At 40.4% G+C, this 19,326-nt stretch overlaps 1 protein-coding gene across 7 annotated transcripts in view; it reads right to left on the minus strand.

Moving 5' to 3' along the window:
• Nucleotides 1-6,145: 6,145 nt before the first annotated feature.
• Nucleotides 6,146-19,326, minus strand: part of scn8aa (sodium channel, voltage gated, type VIII, alpha subunit a) — a 48,738-nt gene continuing 35,557 nt past the window's right edge. For 5 of the 7 annotated variants that reach the window (XM_080898090.1, XM_080898087.1, XM_080898091.1 and 2 more), the window contains exons 21-27: nt 19,092-19,214; nt 13,186-13,470; nt 12,765-12,818; nt 12,173-12,310; nt 11,980-12,084; nt 11,607-11,877; nt 6,146-11,484 (exon numbers count right to left, since the gene is read on the minus strand). In XM_080898090.1, coding sequence (XP_080754216.1) covers nt 10,328-11,484; nt 11,607-11,877; nt 11,980-12,084; nt 12,173-12,310; nt 12,765-12,818; nt 13,186-13,470; nt 19,092-19,214 — 2,133 coding nt within the window. In that variant the 3' untranslated portion in view covers nt 6,146-10,327. The remainder of the gene's footprint in view (nt 11,485-11,606; nt 11,878-11,979; nt 12,085-12,172; nt 12,311-12,764; nt 12,819-13,185; nt 13,471-19,091; nt 19,215-19,326) is intronic. The other 2 variants (XM_080898093.1, XM_080898092.1) reach the window with 1 other exon arrangement.

Below are 19,326 nucleotides of genomic sequence, written 5' to 3' on the forward strand. Positions count from 1 at the left end.
TGAAAAAATGTAGTTGTTCACCAGCATCGCAATTCCATTACTTTTTATCATGGCTTACCTTGGTGTGGTTTGCAAAGTGCTTCAGAAAGATGAGGAAATCTGTTTCTTGCACCCATCCTGATTTATTTCCACTACCAGTACTTCCTACTGGTCCATCTCTGACACAGTGATCTGCATAATGTATGTGTGGGGAACACAAACAGTGGAGGAATTGTGTTGCCAATGGCATTAACCGCATATACAAAAGTGACCAGTGAACCTCTCTCTGCTGATGTCGTTGCCCCAACTTGTTTAATATAAGTTAAAGTAATAGTGTGGTAAGTTGTAACATCTGCATTATTGTTACAACTAACCCAGACTGTTGCTGTTACAACTGACCCAGACTCCTATAGCCATGAACTAGCTAACATTACAGCCAACGGCTAAAACATTAGCACTAAAGACCTACACAGAATATATCCCCATAGACATACAAATAACATAATTTAAATTTGATGAGTTTAACTGCAAAGCAGATAATGCTATTAAACATTGAAATAAAGTAGAAAAACTTACTTTTTGGCATATAAATTACTTATTTTCATGTTAAATTGTCTGTGTTTGACAAAATGTGCTGATTTTTCACATGTGATAGCAGAACTGAATTGGGCATGCACAGGATGAGTCACATCATTTGAAACTTAGCCCTGATTGGAGAAATTGGAAGTGTTACAACTGACCCACGTTACAACTATCCCCGGTCTCCCCTACTTGTAAATAAATCTAGTAAATAATCCTGGTTAGATAAAATGTTAACTGGAGCTGAAGTTTGTTTTGCTGCTCTCAGCAATTTGAGTCCAATATCTGCAGTTTTATGTTAATCTCCCATAACAGAGCGCATGTTAGCTCACCTCCGTGTGTGCTGTGGGAAATAGACGCTAATGTGTGAGAGGTTTTTGTGTGCCTCAGACTTGCTGTTATCTAGTGGCTGCGATTGGGTTAATTGAGGCCTATTTAATTGCAGTCATGGTCGCGAACTAGTCCTGTGTGATACCAAGTAAATACAGAGCCAATATTGCCGATATCAATACCGATACCTGTGACCTATAAAAGCAGCTCATGTAGGAGAGCAGTGAGTGAGTTGGCTTTTTTTTTGAAGACCTGAAATGTAATTGTTCCTGTCTCTAAAGCTCTTCAGGACAACTTCTGTTGTTTAAATAGGCTACAAATCAAACAGACACGGCAGTCAACAGGGAAAGGTTCAGACATCTTTTTTCACAGTGCATGTTCGAGGTGTATTTTTTCATTTCCAAGCAAATTATTTAACACAATTTTTCAAGCGACATGCAGAACTAATAGAAACAAAGTATCGATCCCATCTTGGTCATACCAATACCTCCACTGGTATCAATACTGTGGATGTTTGGATCCATACTCTCACCTCTGCTGCAAACACTGCTGTTACATTTTCTGTCTTTCTCTGGTCACGAGGGGAGCAGAAATAGCAACAAATATGACATCACAGTTCTATAAAGATACTTTAAATAAAAAGTAGAATGGTTTTAATGTTGCTCATAAAAATACCTCATTTTATAAATAACCCCTTCATAAATCATCTTCACTAAAGTCTATTTACTAATGTAAGTAAAGATATTAGACATAAAAACATCGGAAAGTCTTGATTTTCTCTTCTTAACTGACAGGAGCAGCACATGGCACCGTGGGCTGCTGCTGTAGCCCTTCTGCATGTAAGGAGTGGGTATTTGAGTAACAGCTGACTTCCAGTGTGCTGATTCTCCATTTTGCCTCAACATGGCATTTTCACCCAGAGAACTAACGCTCACTGGATATTTTCTGTTTTTCAGACCATCCTCTGTAAACCTCAGAGATAGTTGTGGAAAATATGAGTAGAGCAGCAACTTCTAACATATTCGGACTTGTAAAAGAAGGTCCAGTTGGTTGCCATAAGTTAGGAAAAGATGTCGTGGAGTTTACATGTTTATGTTGGTTTGTTGTTGTCAGCTTGACCCTTGTCCAAATATGGTCATATCTGGTATATTTATTTTAAATAATCTTGTACCTACAAACAATGATTAGCTTTCTACTCTTCAAAGACAGCACAAAAAATCCAACCGGATGATTGCAGAACTGCAACTAAACAGCAAGCTGACTAGAATTCCAAATTTTCAGAAGCGAGCGACACGATTTAGGAATCACGTGGTCGTTGTCAGACACCAGAACAATTTCTTCGCACCTGCTTCTGTCTGTGTTAGTCAGAGTGCGCTCTGACTTTTGACCTTTCTGGAGAATACACACAATTCTTGTTGAGATGAGCCATGATCCACACCACCATAATGACTAACAGGCTCATCAGCTGTAGGAGGTGGCCTGTATGTCACACTAGGACACCTGCTGTCTTTATAAAGTGACAGAGGTAATCAGTACTTGTAGTTTAGTGTATCTTCAAGGTGTGAAGGGGCTTTTTCCGTGGCTTCTTCATCACTACACTTGCAGCAGCCAGGAAAGCACAGCTCTTCACTGGAGAGGTGTTAGGTTTCTCTGAGGTGAGCTGATTCATTCAGACCTAAACTTGAAAAATAAAAATAAATTTAAAAAAAAATAAAAATCTGTTCAAATGATTTAGGATAAACAACCTGTTTGTATCTTTGCTTTTGTTTTTGTTTTTTTTTAACTAGGTGACCTGAGGATGAATCTGCCTGTGCTGTGTTTGCTGCTCCTTTGTATTTTTTCAGATACTCAGCAGGTGGTTTTGGACAAATCCGGGCCATCAAGGTATTATGTAGTGTCCAGTTTCATGTTTGGATTATTAGCTCCAGTTCTGAAATACGTTTGTCAGTTAAACATTCTTCGTTCTCTTCAACACTTCTTCTCCTAGATGGCTCTCGTATCGGATGGAAAAGGGACATCATATGGTCCGAAAGCTCAAAAGGCATTCAGATGGAACATTCACCAGTGATTTCACACACTATCTTGATAAGATTAAGGCTAAAGACTTTGTGGAGTGGCTGACCGACCCCAAACAAGAAGGGTGAGCTGGGAAGTAACATTTGTTTGGACGCTGTTTGGATTTCATGAGGGTTTCGTAGAAGTCACTCGCTTGAATTCGTCTATGTTAGTCAGTTTTTATCCACAGTTGAATGTTAATTGCAATTATTTGCTTTTACATATATGTTTCACAGATGTTGTGAAGCTCTGCTCGACATTGCGGCAGAAGTATGAAACCACCGGGATAAAACATGTTCCCATCACTGCGTTACATCATCTAGCACCATTTTTAAAAAATGACAATGAGTCTGCATTAAACAACACAATGCCGGTATCCTAAGATAAAGTGGACATTTAACATTTTATCTCGGCTTCATTATTTTTTATTATTTCCATAAGGAAATGGGGAGAAAAGGATGTGTGGTTTGTTTTGTTCTGCTTTCTTAAACAAATCTCTGCAGTATGAATAAACCGAGATGCCAAATGAAAAGGAAAAAAACTTGAATTTGGGATCTTTTCCAAAGCACTATGAATTCACTTGTATGCATTTCATGTTGTGTAACACATTTTAGGATTAAATCTTATAAAGGGATGTTTTGTACTGACACTGTAGACCGATCACAGGTACTATAAATGGAATAAATAAGTATTGAATAAATGGAATGAAAAAGGAATGAAGGAAAGGACCACATAGTGTTCCCAAAGTGAGACCTGCAAGCAGATGCTAGTCTTTACATATGTTTAAGGAGCTCTATGAGGACGACAAGGAAAGAATCCACCACTATACTCTTTATTTATCCACCGTTGATATCATGGAGTGATCAGCACAGACTGAAGGAACATTTTCTTATTTTTATTTTCGCAGTTATATCAGACCAAACCTTTCCAGTGATTAGAAAAATCTATCTGTTGTCAAAAAATGATTGAATCTATTTGTTAAACTTGTTTAACAATTAAAGAAAACAAACCAGCACTAAAATAACAATTAGCAAGTTGAAGCACGATGCTCTGAACAGACACAGTCTTATACCGTCTCCCTAAATTGGAAATCAGTCATGAGAACTTTGACAGCCTTTTATCTGCTCGTATCTATTTATACACGACAGAGACCACGGGTGGGTGCTGTTGTTCGGCAAATCGAAGGAATCACGCAGTTCATGCACAGGACAGGTTGATTTGGGAATTAAATAAATCAATATAAAAAATAAAGGCATATGTTTTGTTTTTTCAATACACATTTGCACTGTTGCACAACAAGGTTATGAAATCACTTGCCTATATAGTCAATATTTCGTTGACAAGGAGGTGCTGGCAGATTTCATACCGGTGGAGAGAAACAGTAGGCCAAAGCTACTGGAGGATGGTGGTGCAGGTTTTCATCCATACGAGCCTCTGTAATGTTGGGAATAAATCGAGGGAGGGGCTTTTCACGTTTTATGAGACTCACTTCTTCTCTGGTTTCCGTTCTCCCTCCTCAGGGGAGAACAGGGGGGGAGGAGGGGAGAAGGAGGGAGCATCATCCTCTGATCTTAGTCAAGGGTTGATCAGATAGTATGAACACACCCCCTTTTAACTCCTGGCTATTCGCATTTTTACGTTGAACATCAGGGAAGTGAAGGATGAGGCAGAAGGGACTAAAAGCTCAAAAAGCGGACAACACCAGTTTCAGTGCAGCTGTAACATGATTACACAAACAATAACACTCGTGACTGTGTCGGTTATAAAAAGCCAAACTTGTCTATGAAGCCCAGCCGTGGCACGTTTAAATTTAGCTACTCAGGTTTTCCCACGGAGAAACCACATGCTATGTGGCAACCTAGCCTATTTCAGAAGGTGGGGGGGGGCAATGAGAAGGAGGGAGAGAGAGTGGGGTGGGTGTGGACCTATACGAAGCTCCACTAAACACTTTTTTTTTTAACAGTGGGCTTAGTCGGTTGCGCTTCTTCCGTGCAGCCCCACCCAGAAAGCTTCACATCCCGTGCAGAGGATGCTCGTCCGCCTGGTTCCACCTCCGGCACCAAGGACAGCTCCTCCGCAGAGCGAGCAGCAACGCCCGCTGCCGTCAGGGGGAATTGCTGCTCTCAGATGTGCTTAGTGAGTCTAATTTAAGATGAAATGCCTTTATTATAGTGTGATTTTTTTGTTTCGCGGGGGAGCCAGTGTGACCAGGCTGCTCACGGAGGCATTGGGCCAAATTAGGAGCGCGCTGCTGAGTCAGCCTCGACTGCTGCATTAATTTATCTGCACTGCAGTGCTCCAGCACCTCCCATCTCCCTTTTCTGGCTCCCTCCTCTTCCCCTCTCTCTCTCTCTCTTCCTCTCTCTCACAGTCTGCCCTGGTGTATGTGGTAATGCAGCGTTTAGAAGAGAAAGAGCTGGAGGATTGTCAGCGGTAACAAGATTTTGTAAAAATGCATATGCGCACGTAAAAGACCAAAAAACAGGGGGAAAGGGAGGGTGAGTCCGAGGAAGTGCGGGGGAGAAAGAGAGAGGGAGGGAGGGGGATGCTTAAAGTGAAGAGTCCACGTGACTTGGAGGAGCTGGGAACCAGCAAGACGGAATTTTGTAACGTGACAAAAAAAAAGGGAAAAAAGAGCAGAGGGAGGTTCTCCACGGAGAACTGGCCATCTTTTCAGTGTGAGGACAACTCAAAGCATCATTTACATAGCCTCCACCTCCACCTGCTCCATACAGTGTTTTCTCTCGTCTGTCTAACTAATGGGAAACACAAACATGATCAATATCCCCCTGGCGTGCCTTTCTCATGCGGTATACTGTGAGGTTGTGGGGTGGAGACTTTGATATCATACCTCTGGGCGATTTACTTTATAGTGGACCACAAATAAGAGCGTCACCGCACAAATGGACTACATAATGATGGGGCTATAGTCCATCTTCTGCCTGCAAGGGGGTGTTGACACGGGCTCTTAACAAACTCAATAAGTCCATTACGTTTGAAAGGCTGCCTTTCAAGAAGCCAGCTCCATTTCACAGGATGCTCTGCGATTCTCCTCCATCCATACCCAGCACCACAAAAGTAAACTACACAAAATGGTGACCACATGAAGTGCACACAGTGAATGTGAAAGGAAGTCAGACATGGCACTCTAGTCAAAAAGAAATAAACGTCTCATTTAGAAACAACAACAGCACAGGAGGTGTAACTGGAAGGCTGCTTTATTGGTAATAAAAAGGTTCGTGCTCAAATGAAGACAATCTTTCATATATTCTTACCAAGAGTCCAAGTGGTTGTGCAACACACCATCATATTGTACTGTATAACCTCTTTTATCACGGTGTCAAATGATAACAACAGTTTGAAAAGCACTTTTTTTAATTTTTCAGCAAAAAAAAGGAAGAAAAAAAACGCCCATAATAAACCATGCTTTAAAAAAAAAAAGAATGAGTCCTATAATCAAATATTGATACAAAAATAAATTTCAGATGGAAACAGAAATATATAGAAGAAAGAAAACCAAAATATAGAAGGCAAGCTGCTTTTTCACAAGCCAAGTGGGTGACACACATAGCACTAAGAACAGGACTTTTTTTTTTTTGAGTTAGCTGTTTTTCTGTTAACATCACACACTGTTGAATATTAAGATGAAGTGGGGTGTCTGGATCATCCTCTGGCAGTATTTCTAAGCCGACATCCCTGATTAATGTTGTGCTCACCCCCCAAAACCTCCTACCCTCCACAGTTTCGAAATATGTTTTGGTTTCTTTCTCTCTCTCGCTCTCTTTAACATTTTTTTTCAGTGTGGCACTGACATCCAAATTTGCAGAAAAAGCAGAAAAAAGGCACATGCCATAGAGTGGAACACTAGAAAGAAACCATTCAACGAAAATAACGTGAGAATGAGAAGCAAGTACGCGACTCTGTGTGTTGAGCTGCAATGGCACTGATGTGTGGGCATGTGAGGAAAACATTTTTTTAAAAAGTCCCCGTGGTAGGAATTGTCTCAGGGTGCGTGAGGCAGTCAGTCACACCAGCTGACGTCCTTCTTGGAAGAGATCACCGGTGATGTTGGTGGGCAGTGAGGAAAAGTCACCTTCGTGTGTCTGTGACTGTGGGTGCGTCCTGTATACTCTGACCGTGAGAGATATGACAGTTAAGTGAGAAATGTGCTGGTAACATTATCCGTTTGTCATGTTTAGGCTACATCCAGTAACATCGCACATGAGATATTCCCCAACATAGAAGGGTGCTGGAAACAACCAGTTTTAGACATCCACTGAACGTGTTGCACATAAATTAAATGTGACAAACAGTGTTCTTCTGTTTTACGTATATACATATAGACATATATGTATACATGTATATATCTTTTGTATTATATAATATCTATATTTCATTCAATTTCCGTCAACAAAGTGAAAAGTGTCTCAAAAAATCCAAAAGGTAACAAATGTGACAAAGGGCATAGCTGGAAGCCATTCTATATTGTTGTTATTATTCTCTTTTTTTTTCGATTATTAGTAGTAACATTTTTAAAATTCCGTATTTACAAAAAAACACAACAAAGCATGCCGATAAAATAAAAGAATATAATACAATATTTATAGTTTCTCTCAAAAAGTTCATTCTTTTTCAGCGATTGTGCCATTTACATCAGAGCCTGCACTGTACATATATATGTTTTTGTGTTCTTTTTATTTTTTGTCTTTTTTCGTTTTGCTCGTTTTTCTTTGTTTTTCTTTTTTCTTTTTTCAAGTGTGAATGCATCATTCTAAAACATTACATCCAAGATGAGCATGGGTAAATCTGATGACGTTACCTACACCTCCTGTGGTTCTCGTTGGGAATGTATTTGGTTTCAGTGTGCAGCAGCCAAACTGATTCAGAGACCTCATATTGTAAACAGACCTCAGTCATTGTTGTACAGGGGATTCTGGTATAGGCAGTGTTAAACACACCAAATGGCATTAGTGGTGTGATGATGGATGCCGGATTTAAGTCCGGTCATCCACTTATAAATAGGACCATCACTCCTGTGTAGAAAACAAATGGCAGAACACCTATGGAGGCAGTTGCGTCTTGTCTAGAAACAGACAAAGCCTCAGTTTTTTGTCTTTGTTTTTTTTTTTTTTGTTTGTTTTTTAATATGAAAAACACCCACAAAGCTTATTATACAACATAACTGCGTCGATGAGAGGCCTGCTGATGTATTTTTTCGGCGAGTGTTAGCCCTCCTAACTCCATTCCTGGCTAATTACTTCTGAAGCAGGTGACAGCGTTTTGAAAGGCTGCAAATATGTGAAAAGATGGTGCGAGTCTGGGTCCAACACCACACAGTGTTTTGAGAGGTCCCACAAAAGCACATTGATACACTGACAAACATGGGACTTTCAGCACTCCGACTCAGACCAAAGCACTACTCTGTTCATCTGCATTCATCTTCTCATGGCAGTCAGTCTTTAACTCTGAAGGGAAGATCTCGAACTATTTATTGGTCCACCGTTATCTGGTGACGCTTATCACACAGCAACCTCCCTGAAATACCAAACAGCATCCATTCAACACTACAGCTGAAAACCTTAAGCCCTATCGCTATCCACCTTACTTATACGCTGGGCGTGTCCTGGTGATAATTCTGCTGCTAACTCTGAGGTATCAGATGGCCAGTGTCATTCCCACTGATAAAAGCCATTAAAAGGACATCAGAGAAGGACTTCAAGGCTTTTTCCTGAAGCTGGCAACTCAACATGTTTGAAAAGCACTGCCTAAGAAATCATTCACTGGGAAATTCTGAATCAGTAAAAGTGTTCAATGTTTTTACCCAAACAATTTTGAGTTCTCCCACTAGCCCTATACACTCACACACACAAAATAAAAGAACCAACGGGAAAGAAAAAACTAAAACCACAACCATATTTCTGTCCCCTCTGCAGGAACTACAGCAGTAAAGGGAACACCAACTGATGCACGAGCACTAGTGCCATATATGGATTCCTTGGCGTGAAACATCACCTCCTCTTGCTGCCCTAATAAGGACCACAGGAAACAACAAAAGTGACTCCATGGTGAGTAAACAAAGAGATGTATGCCCCAGATTTGGCCCTCTAAATCTGTGCAGCCTCAACATGAGGATATTCTGCTTCATAATACTCTTTATTGTTGATAAACATCCAAAGCGGCAAAAAAACGCTTCGACTTCGTGTTGTTGGCTGATCCGACTGAGACTTTGCATCTGAGTACTTACATCTTTCATTCACATTAAAAACAAAAATAATTAGGAGCTGAATCAGAAGATCTGTCAGTTCAAAAAGGAAAACTAGTGAAGGGTGACAGGGATCATAGGAATATCATTCCCCCAATACTCTTTGTTTTCCATCTAAAGTTCTTGTAATTTCCCGCATGGACAGCCTCTAACTTGTAGTCAAGCCACTGCAGTGGTCTGAGAATTAGTGTCTTGTGGACTATGATTACTCATGCATGATTCCTGGTCAAAACATGCCTTCATGCAAGTCATTTCTATGCATTGAACGAGCACAATAATTATTATTTATCTGGAACTCGGTCTGAGCAAGTCTCCTTCAGCCCAAGTCAAAACGATGACTAATGACCCCTACCCAGTGAGTGTGAAAGCCCATGTAGAAAATGTCTTTTTCAATGTCAGTATAACAAAGAGAAGATGGAAAGACCAGTGACATGGGCTAAATGTTATCTTTTTTTTCTTTCCTTTTTTTTTTTTTTTGCTGCTCAAATAATGTAAAGATGCAAGTATACTCGGCACAAACAAACAAAAATCTTTGTCTACGGTTCTGGGTTCCCCCTCCCTCACTAGTGTTTCTTTCAAAGCTAAACTTGCTTGGTTGATCACTGTTTTCTCCTCGATAAAGATGGTAAACTCAGCATTTAAGACCCTCCTTTAGACTGCTAATACAGTTCTCTTGGGATCGGCATGATCCAGTCCCGCAGCAAAGCTCCGGGTTCCACACTCGGTGGTGGCAGGTATTTCGCAATTGTCCAATAATCTTGCAGAGATTTCTGTACCTTGGCAGTTGGTCCCCAAAGAAATAGTGTGCCAATGGCCAGCACACTGTGAGTTACTGTTTTTCAGCATTGTTTTTTTTTAATTCCTCATTTCTATGAGCTTGGTCTCAATGCAGAAAAAGTTCAGCAGTAAACTGATTGTGTTTGGTTCAGCTGTCTTTGACGACATAGGAAACCACATTGCCTCAGCAGTATTTGAATATGTAAACATTTTTTTTTTTGTTGGGTTTTTTTTTTTGTTATATTTCTCTTGCTTGCAAATGATCATCACTTTTTTGACATTTGTTGGGTTCAGGCTCAGAGTCTCATCTGACTGTGTTTATTGGGTTTTAAGAGTCACTGAATCCTAACACTTGGATTCCCACTCATCTTTTTGGTTTTTGTCCTTCTCTTTCCTGGCCCACTCCTCCTTGTTATCATCCTGTTTCTCCTTTTCGGGTTTGGTCACGCTGTCATAAGACGGCAGAGAGGCTGTGGATGGTGTGCTCTCCTTCTTCTCCTGATTGGTCCCACCGTTCTCCAGCTTATTGTTAGCAAAAATGCGCTTGAAGATGATGCCGCGCCTGATGAGGTGAGCGCGGTAGGCATTCTGGATAGTTCTGGCAGAGACATCCTCCTGTTTGCGGCGGAGGGTGGTGGTGATGGGTTCATACGACACTTTGGAGGGGTTGGCTGCCACGAAACGCTCCTCCATCTGCTGCCTCAGCATGTCCAACTCACCGCTGTCACCCAGCACACGCTTTGTGAAGGCAAACAAGATGTCCAGGCAGTGTATGCGATCGCCACTCACCATGGGCATGTCCATGGCAATTAGTTCTATAGTGTTGGGCTTTGGCACACGAAGTGGGTGCTCCAAAGCATCGGCAAAGTCAGGTAGCTTGGCAAAAGAAATGAACTGAGAGGCAGTGGGATCGAACTTCTCCCAGATCTCATAGAAGGTCTCAAAGTCGTCCTCGCTGAGGGGATCAGCACTTTCCTCTGTAGCCACGCTGAAGTTCTCCAGGATGATGGCGATGTACATGTTAACCACAATCAGGAAAGATATGATGATATACATGACAAAAAAGAAGATCCCCACTGACGGGTTACCACAGTCACCTTTCACTGAAGTCCCAGGGTTCTCCAAGTTGGGATCACAGTCTGGCGGGTAGTTGAGGATCGGCAGTAGCAAGCCATCCCAGCCAGCCGATGTGGTGATCATGAACAGGATGATCATGCTGTTGCCAAAGGTCTCAAAGTTGTACAAGTCATCAATCCCCGCTCCATGTTTTACGTAGCCAAAGTTAGACATGCCAAATATGGAGAAGATGAACATGACGAGGAAGAGCAGTAGGCCAATATTGAAAAGAGCTGGCAGTGACATCATCAAAGCAAAGAGTAAAGTCCGGATGCCCTTTGCTCCTTTGATCAGACGAAGAATACGGCCAATACGAGCCAACCTTATTACCCTAAACAAGGTCGGTGACACAAAGTACTTCTCAATAAGGTCAGCCAGGAACATACCTGAGAAAAAGGAAAAGGGGAAAAAAGGAAGAAAGGAAGAGAGTATAATCAGTATTTAACTTCTTGAGGTGATATTTCTAAATCATGTGCTCTCTACTTCATCTTTCATGTCTCTCACTCACCAACAATGGACAGGATGACCACCACAACGTCAAAGATATTCCAGCCGTTGGTGAAGTAATAGTGGCGGAGCGCAAAAAGCTTCAACAAGAACTCCGTGGTAAAGATTACAATAAAGATGAAGTTGACCCAGTAGAGGACGATCTCGGTTTCATCTGACTGATCGTCCGTTTCCACCATCATGGTGACCATGTTGAGGCAGATTAGTATCATGATGGAGATGTCAAAGACTTGCTGCGTCACAAAGTCAAACACCATCCCTTGGATTTTATTCTAAATGGTCAGAGGACAAGGAGATAGACATATAATCAGGTTTTAGCCAAACATGTTATATGCTGAATAAGCTAACACATTTGTCTAATGAAAAAATACTACCTGCGGTCGAGGAATAGGTTTCTGTGGCTTTTTGGATCCCAGTTTTTTCATGGCGTTGTAGTACTTCTTCTGTTCCTCTGTCATGAAGATGTCCTGACCTCCAAAGTAAAGGGACAAAGACAGATTTGGTTATAATCATATCCCAACAAAATGGAAACTCGCTGTACAAAACAGGAAATTAAAATTTTCTTATCTTTTTCTTTTGCTGGTTGAAGTTGTCAATGATCACACCAATGAAGAGGTTCAGGGTAAAGAAGGAGCCAAATATGATGAAGACAACAAAGTAGATGTACATGTAGATATTGACTTCATAGTCAGGCTGTTTCTCCACCTTGGAGAAAGGAAATCATGTGTGAAAGCAGTTTTGTATTTTATTAACACAACATGTAAAGGAACAGTTTAAGACCATCTTGCCAAGAGTTAAAGGAAGAGTTACAATTTAATTCTCCAAATTCACTATCAAGACTGGAAACAAGAAATAGATCGGGTGGCTCCGCCCAAAGGTAATGAAATCTGCCTCTCAGCACTTCTAAATACTAATAATAAACAGTAATTTATTTTATGTAAGAAACATAAAAACTGAAATCATCATTTCATGGAATTGGGCTATTTCCCCTAAAAAGTTATAATTTTTTTGCCACTTTATCACAATTCAGCAGAAGGTTTTTAGCCAAAATGTAACAAATTAAATAAACAAAATGTTGAACTACTTTTTTAAGAGCAATTTGCACACTTGCACAAAGTTATGTATCCCAAATTAGACTCAGACAGATATATAGATATACCTCTCTTGAATCCACAGCTGCATACATAATGTCCATCCACCCTTTGAATGTGGCCTTTTAAAAAGAGAGACATGGTTAAATATTTTTGCATAAACTAAGAAAATAATAAAAAGAAAATTATAAATTGCAATCATGGCAAACCGAAACTGAAGTACATCCTGTGGTACAGCTTGTGCACAGAAAGAAGCGAGTGAACAAAGAAAAAAGGTATATGAAGAGACGAGCCAATATACACCATGAATATGAACAACAGGCATCATAGTACTGTGAAAAGCAAAAAACAAATGGATTGTGAAGTAACAACAGATCTTTAAGTGTAGAACACGAAGAAACACAAAAAATGAAAGTAAATGAGAAAGGGGAAAAAAGGCAGAAGAAAAAGGAAATGGATTCTGTGAGCGACTAGGTGTGATGCTCTCACCACTTGCAGCAGCGCAAGATAGCCGGCGCCCACATTGTCAAAGTTGATTTTGACATTCTTCCACCTGACCTCAGAATAGTTTTGGTTAATGAGTTCGAAGCACTGGGTCTTGTTGTCGACCACGCTGGTGGGAAAATATTCCTCGGATGTCTCATTGAAACAGTAGTAGTACTTGCCCGCAAAGAGATTGACCCCCATGATACTGAAAATCAGCCAAAAGATGAGGCAAACCAGCAACACATTCATAATGGAAGGGATGGCACCCACCAAGGCGTTGACTACCACCTAGACCAGACCAGGGGAGACAGGACATGACAATGTCAGAACCGTAATAACGAACACACATCACTCCACCCCTGTGACGCTACATATTGTTATGGCTTTACAGGTAAAATTCAACCATTTGATACAGGTGTGTTAAGAGGAGCTGTGAAATTCCACTATGGCTTCATGTAGATGAAAACACAGCACTGTGTGGTGCATACTGAAGTGTGGGCAATTACTAAGAAGGAGAGTTGTATCAGTCCCAGCCTAATTAGAGCAGCACTGATGCGACTCTGATATGCTCTTTGATCTGCTGAAGCATGCAGCTAGAGCTGCTTAAGGGACACTCAAGCACACACACACACACACACACACACACACACACACACACACACACACACTATAGCTCTATAGTGCCACCCATATAAATACCTTTAAGAGTCGTATGTTTATGATAAAAATGGTACATTTTTAAAAATAAAAGTCATTTTTATTTTTGATGTTATCATTTTTACTATTTTGCACATGGCTTTCACATGTGATGTGGATGCATTTATTAAAACAAAACCAGATTGTAAGTTAATATCTGCAAGTAATGGTAGCATGTTAATTTGGCTTGACTATTTATACACTACAGTATATTTGGTTCTATTAGGTTGTAAATAGGTAATAGGCATCCGCACACAAACACGTTCCAAGGCACCAACCTTACAAATATATTTTAGAATTGCATATTTACAGTATAAATGGTACTTAAAAAATAAAAACCAATTTTATTTTTATAATGATCTTTTCTCATATTTAGTACGTGACATGTACATGACTTTCACATGTGATGTCTAGTATTAAACTACCACAGTATGGCAGAAAATGTTATAACAGTTACTATAAATAAAAGTCATTTAATGTCTGTAAGTGACTGTAACATGTTGATCTGGCTTGACTATTTATACACTACAATATATTTGGTTCTGTTAGGTTGTAGATCGGTAATAGGCATCCAAACACAAACACATGTTCTAAGGCACCAACCTTACAAATATATTTAAGAATCGCATATTTACGATATACATGGTACTTTAAAAAAAAAATCACTATAAAAAGCCACTTTTTTAATATGATAGTTTCTATTATTTGGTGCATGGCATGACTTTTACACGTGGAGTATTAAACAACCACATTATGGCAGAATTTTCAATGACAGTTTCTATATTAAAAAACACAAGTTAAGTAAGTTAATTTCTTAAAGTGACTGTTACATTTTAATTAGACTATTTATACACTGCAATATATTTGGTCCTATTAGGTTGTAGGTAGCACTCACAAGCACCCACACATACACATAAACACACTTCCCAAGGTTTATCTCTGTTAAGACTCACAAAATTGCCAAGTGTTCCTGTTATTATTTTACATGTACGTAAATTAATTTTTTATATCAATTTACAAAAAACTAATAAAGATCAAATAATAAAAGAAAAATTTGACAGTTTTGCAAGTGTGAAATACAATTTCCTGAAAAGTTGATTCTGTTCATCTGGACGTAGCGTTTTCATTTGGAGAAATCTTTTGTCACTCATCCAAATGACCTATACAGGTCAAACTTATAAAGAGTACACTCGCATAATGACTGAAACTAGCACCACTGACAAACAATGGGCTGTGAGGTCAATGATCGTTGTTGATCGATGGTCATGACAATATGCATTGATCAAGAAACTGACCTCACAGGCCATTCTTCGCCAGTGGTTCTAGTTTCAGTCGTTGTGCAAATGTACTCTTTATAAGGTTGGGGAAACCTGCAGTTAGCTAAGGCTGAAGAAGTCACTTGGATGAGTGACAAAACATTTCTCCAACTGAAAACGCTACGTCCAGATTAACAGAATCAACTTTTTGGGATTTGCTTACCTGGATGAGCATGCATCAATACAATCTGCAATATTTTTGACTACTTGATGTGTGTAAGTTTACATCAAAGAGCTTTGGTTGTCAGTAAAAAAATTTAAAGTGTTTTAATGCCATAGCATTATGAAGTGTCCCCTATTACCACCCCAACCGTAGACAGTCAATATTTCTAATACAGCTTACTTTTGTTCCCACAACTAGCCCATTAAATAATATAACATTATAGCAGTAATACATTTTTCCCACCACCACCCCAAAATCTAGCAATCAAATCCAATATCCAATGTATTTGTCATTGCCAGTACTAAGCTCAGCACATAGTGAACCGCTCACTACCAGTGTTAGGCAGGCCGACCAGCAGCTCTCAGGCAGACAGCTGAGCATGCATGTCTTTGGCAGACTCGTTTTGTGGAGCCATATTCCCTCCTCATTGCAAACAGATAGGGAGGAGCTCTAGAGCAGGATTCTCTCAGCGTGTGCACGACCTTCACCCGCTGACTTGAGCTGAATCAGCGGGGATGCAAAGGGTACACTATTCAAATATTGTTTTTTATTGTTAAATGCAAACTGATAAAAAACAACAAGAGTTTTTCAAGTAACATTAAAGGACTAAAAGGCATGCAATTCACAAAATACCAGATTTCCCTTCACAGTGGCGCCAATGCACGTGCTGAGAGAATGACTCTTTTTGATTGAGCTAAGAAACAATTTAACCGCTCCCAAAAATTCAATGTTTTGAAAAAAAAAAAAAGAATTAGGCCATGCTGTGTGGAAAGCATTCTCAAAAGAGGGAAAATGGCTTTCAAAAATGCAAAATACATGCGTGTTACATGGCATTGTGCAATCTCAAGAACTGCTCAAATCAATACATAAATAAACAGAGAAGTGTGTGGATAGAGAGATAGCAGCTAAAGAGATCAAGGCTGAAACCATTATGATATGTGGAAAGCATCTACAGCCTAATGTAGCAGAGGTGAACGACCATAGCTTGACCATAGTGTATGCAGGAAATTAATGTCAATGGGGTTCAGAGGTTACATACAAAGACCCCATAACATTTAAGGCTAGAAAAGCTAGAAAAGCTAAATCTGCCAGGTTACTACAACTTCAGCTTTAGTGGATTTGTAAAGAAAAAAGGGCATGTACTGAAGCTGCATTCCTGTGAAATGCATTTGTCAAAAAGCTGGAACTGAAATTGCAGGGCAGAATTACGAAAAAAAAAGAGAGCCAAGTACAAGGTCAGAGCCATTGCGTGTTAGGTAGTGCAATGCATTTCACTGTAGCTTCACTGCTCACTCGGATCGGCTCAGTTGCATCAGGACTCAGCCAGTGACTGTTTTTTTAAAAGATGTAATTGTTATAACTCCCCATAATCTCCTGTATTTGGTGTCATCTCTCTATTCATTTGATTCTCTATTCATTTATTTATTGTTTTGACCTCAATTTTTTTTCATTTCCAGTTCAAACAAAATGGTAACTCGATTGATGAACATAGACATTATCGTAAAAAACTGATACAGCAGGATTAAATTCCTCAAGTTTGTTTCCTTTCACATTACTGGGCCACCCTCACCTCTCTTACCACATACTCCCAGTGAATGAGTTAATTCATAGGGGCATTGGTTTTGGCAGCCGTTCACTATATTTAGGCAAATGTGCCAAACCCAAAAATGACAACTTATCTTTGTGCAGCTCAAACTCAAACTGCACAATTAAACCAAAGAAATTTCAGTGAAACGTTTATGACAACATCCATAAAGCCTATCCAGGGCCTAAAAGCGCTGATGTCTGCTCTTGTGCAACGGCATCATATTTTAGTCGCTGGATATGTAGTATGAATGAAATTTCACTACGAGTCAAATTTGAAGATTGAATCCACTTATGGTCAATCTGCCCTTAAAATAACCACCTAGGCCTTTTGTCTTTTATCTGCTGGTCTGTCATTTTTGGGACATGCTTAAGAAGGACGACACATTGTCTGTCTAGGGTTGAGAGTGTTGCTCGAACGCTGTAGTGCTAGCGAACCAACGGGGTACCGTCCACCCAGAACTCAAAGTCAGAGTTTAACTGGGCCTGTTGTTGCCTCCCAGTTTCACTTCCTGTGGGAGTGGAAGGCAACAGAAAGCTAGGGCCTGCTGTATGCGCTACAGAATGCGGTGCCATGACATGACAGCAGTAATGCCTTGTGTGAAATGGCAGCCTAACATATTTGCAAAGCTTCTGCCTGCATTCCCAAAGGAAGGCATTAAGACTCGTTATACATACATTAATATGCACAGTTTTGAGAAGCATTTGCATTAAGAAGCTGCCACCAGAATGAACTGTTAGCAGATCGTTTACTTTAACAGTAGAACTCAAAGTGCTGACACTGGCAGAAGCTTAACAAATACTTTCCTCCCAAAGCCACAGCACTGTGAGTGTGTGGTTTCTGTCTCAGTCCCTGATGCAGAAAGATCCTGGACAAGCAAGAGAGAGTGTGGTGACCCTCCAGCAGTCTGGCCCAGCTGAACCGGGTCGAGGTGGAGTGAGTAGTGAAGGGGTAAGGGTGCGAAGGAAGGGGAGAAGGGGGGAGGAAAGGTGGGTGCTGCACAGTGCCGCATATGTGGGGCTGAGGAAAAGGTGGGGAGAGTCTGAGGTGAAGAGGAGAAGCTCAAACTAGAAGACAAGGCAACCAGTCCCAGTATAAAGAGAGGTAAAGACGAATGAGATCAGGAGACAGAGAGAGTAAGAAAGAGAAAGCAACAGAAGGGACTACGGGTGACAACAACCAGGTGCAACCTACTACTACCGCCAGTCACAAAGATGACCAATCAGATCTTTGTATCATAGGAAGAGACAGCCCAAGCAACCAGAGGTACTGTAGCAGCAAATAATTTCTGCTCTGCAAACCGACTCAGTTTGTTCTTACAAATAAGACACGCTCCTCTGAGCGGTTGTTTGGCAGTCGTCCTGCACACTGAGTTTTTGGTGTGACTGGTTAGGCAGAGATTTTGGTGTCCCGCAGCTCCTCGGTTCCTGCTGGTTGTTCTCGATGCCAGATGCATTGAGGGATGGTGTGAGCTGAGGAAGAGGGGAGGTTATGGGAGCAAGAGGGAGCGGGGCATGTGGAGGGGAGAGGGGTTCTCAATTGAAAGCAGTGGTTGAGAATCAGGCCAAATGAACAGCTAATTGTTGATTTGAATGCTCTATGAGATGGCATGTAAGTCTGGTTAGCTTTGACCAATTTGGCATTCACTTTGGCCAATCAAGAAGAAACAAAGTAAAATGAAGTCATCGGAAATTGCAATTTGTCACTCGTGTGATGAGGCAGCTTTGTGAATAAGATTTCAGTTGCTCTTTGGGCAATTTTAATGATGAAACAAATCAATTTATGCTTTTTTTCTTTTTCTTTTTTTGGTTGCTGTTGTTAAAGAAATTCAATTGAAATACACGTTATTCTACTAGTAATACAACTTTAGTGTTACTTTACTCAATCTCCCAGCTGCATCATGACTTCTTATTTCGCTCTAACAAAGGCATGGTACAGGATTGCGCATGGAAGGGTGACTTTTTGGATTTCATTTCCTGTTCTTTTAAAAAAAACAATCTCCCAATATTTTGGAGGTTTTTTTTTTAATTTGTTTTGTTTTTTGTTTTTGTTTTTTTGTCTTCTTAGTTTGCTTTTAGATCAGTTCTAGCATGCTTTAAACTGTTGAATGGGCATGCGGAAGGATCAGCTGCTTAGCTTTGGATCTTACCCTCATCCCTTCAAAACGTGACAAGGCTCTGAGGGGTCTCAAGGCCCTTAGTGTCCTGAGTGATTTAATGGGCCCTAGATCGGAGTAGCCCAGCGCATTAGCTACAAGGCTGACTATAGACACCTACACAAAAACAGAGAAGCAAAAGAGGTTCCAAACTGTTAGAAGTGAGAATATTCACTAGGGAAGAGAGACGGCCCTGGTATAGGCGGAGAGTTGCTTGACATACACACAT

This window comes from Rhamphochromis sp. 'chilingali' (genome assembly GCF_963969265.1).
Source record: "Rhamphochromis sp. 'chilingali' genome assembly, chromosome: 12".
Classification (NCBI taxonomy): Eukaryota; Metazoa; Chordata; class Actinopteri; order Cichliformes; family Cichlidae; genus Rhamphochromis; species Rhamphochromis sp. 'chilingali'.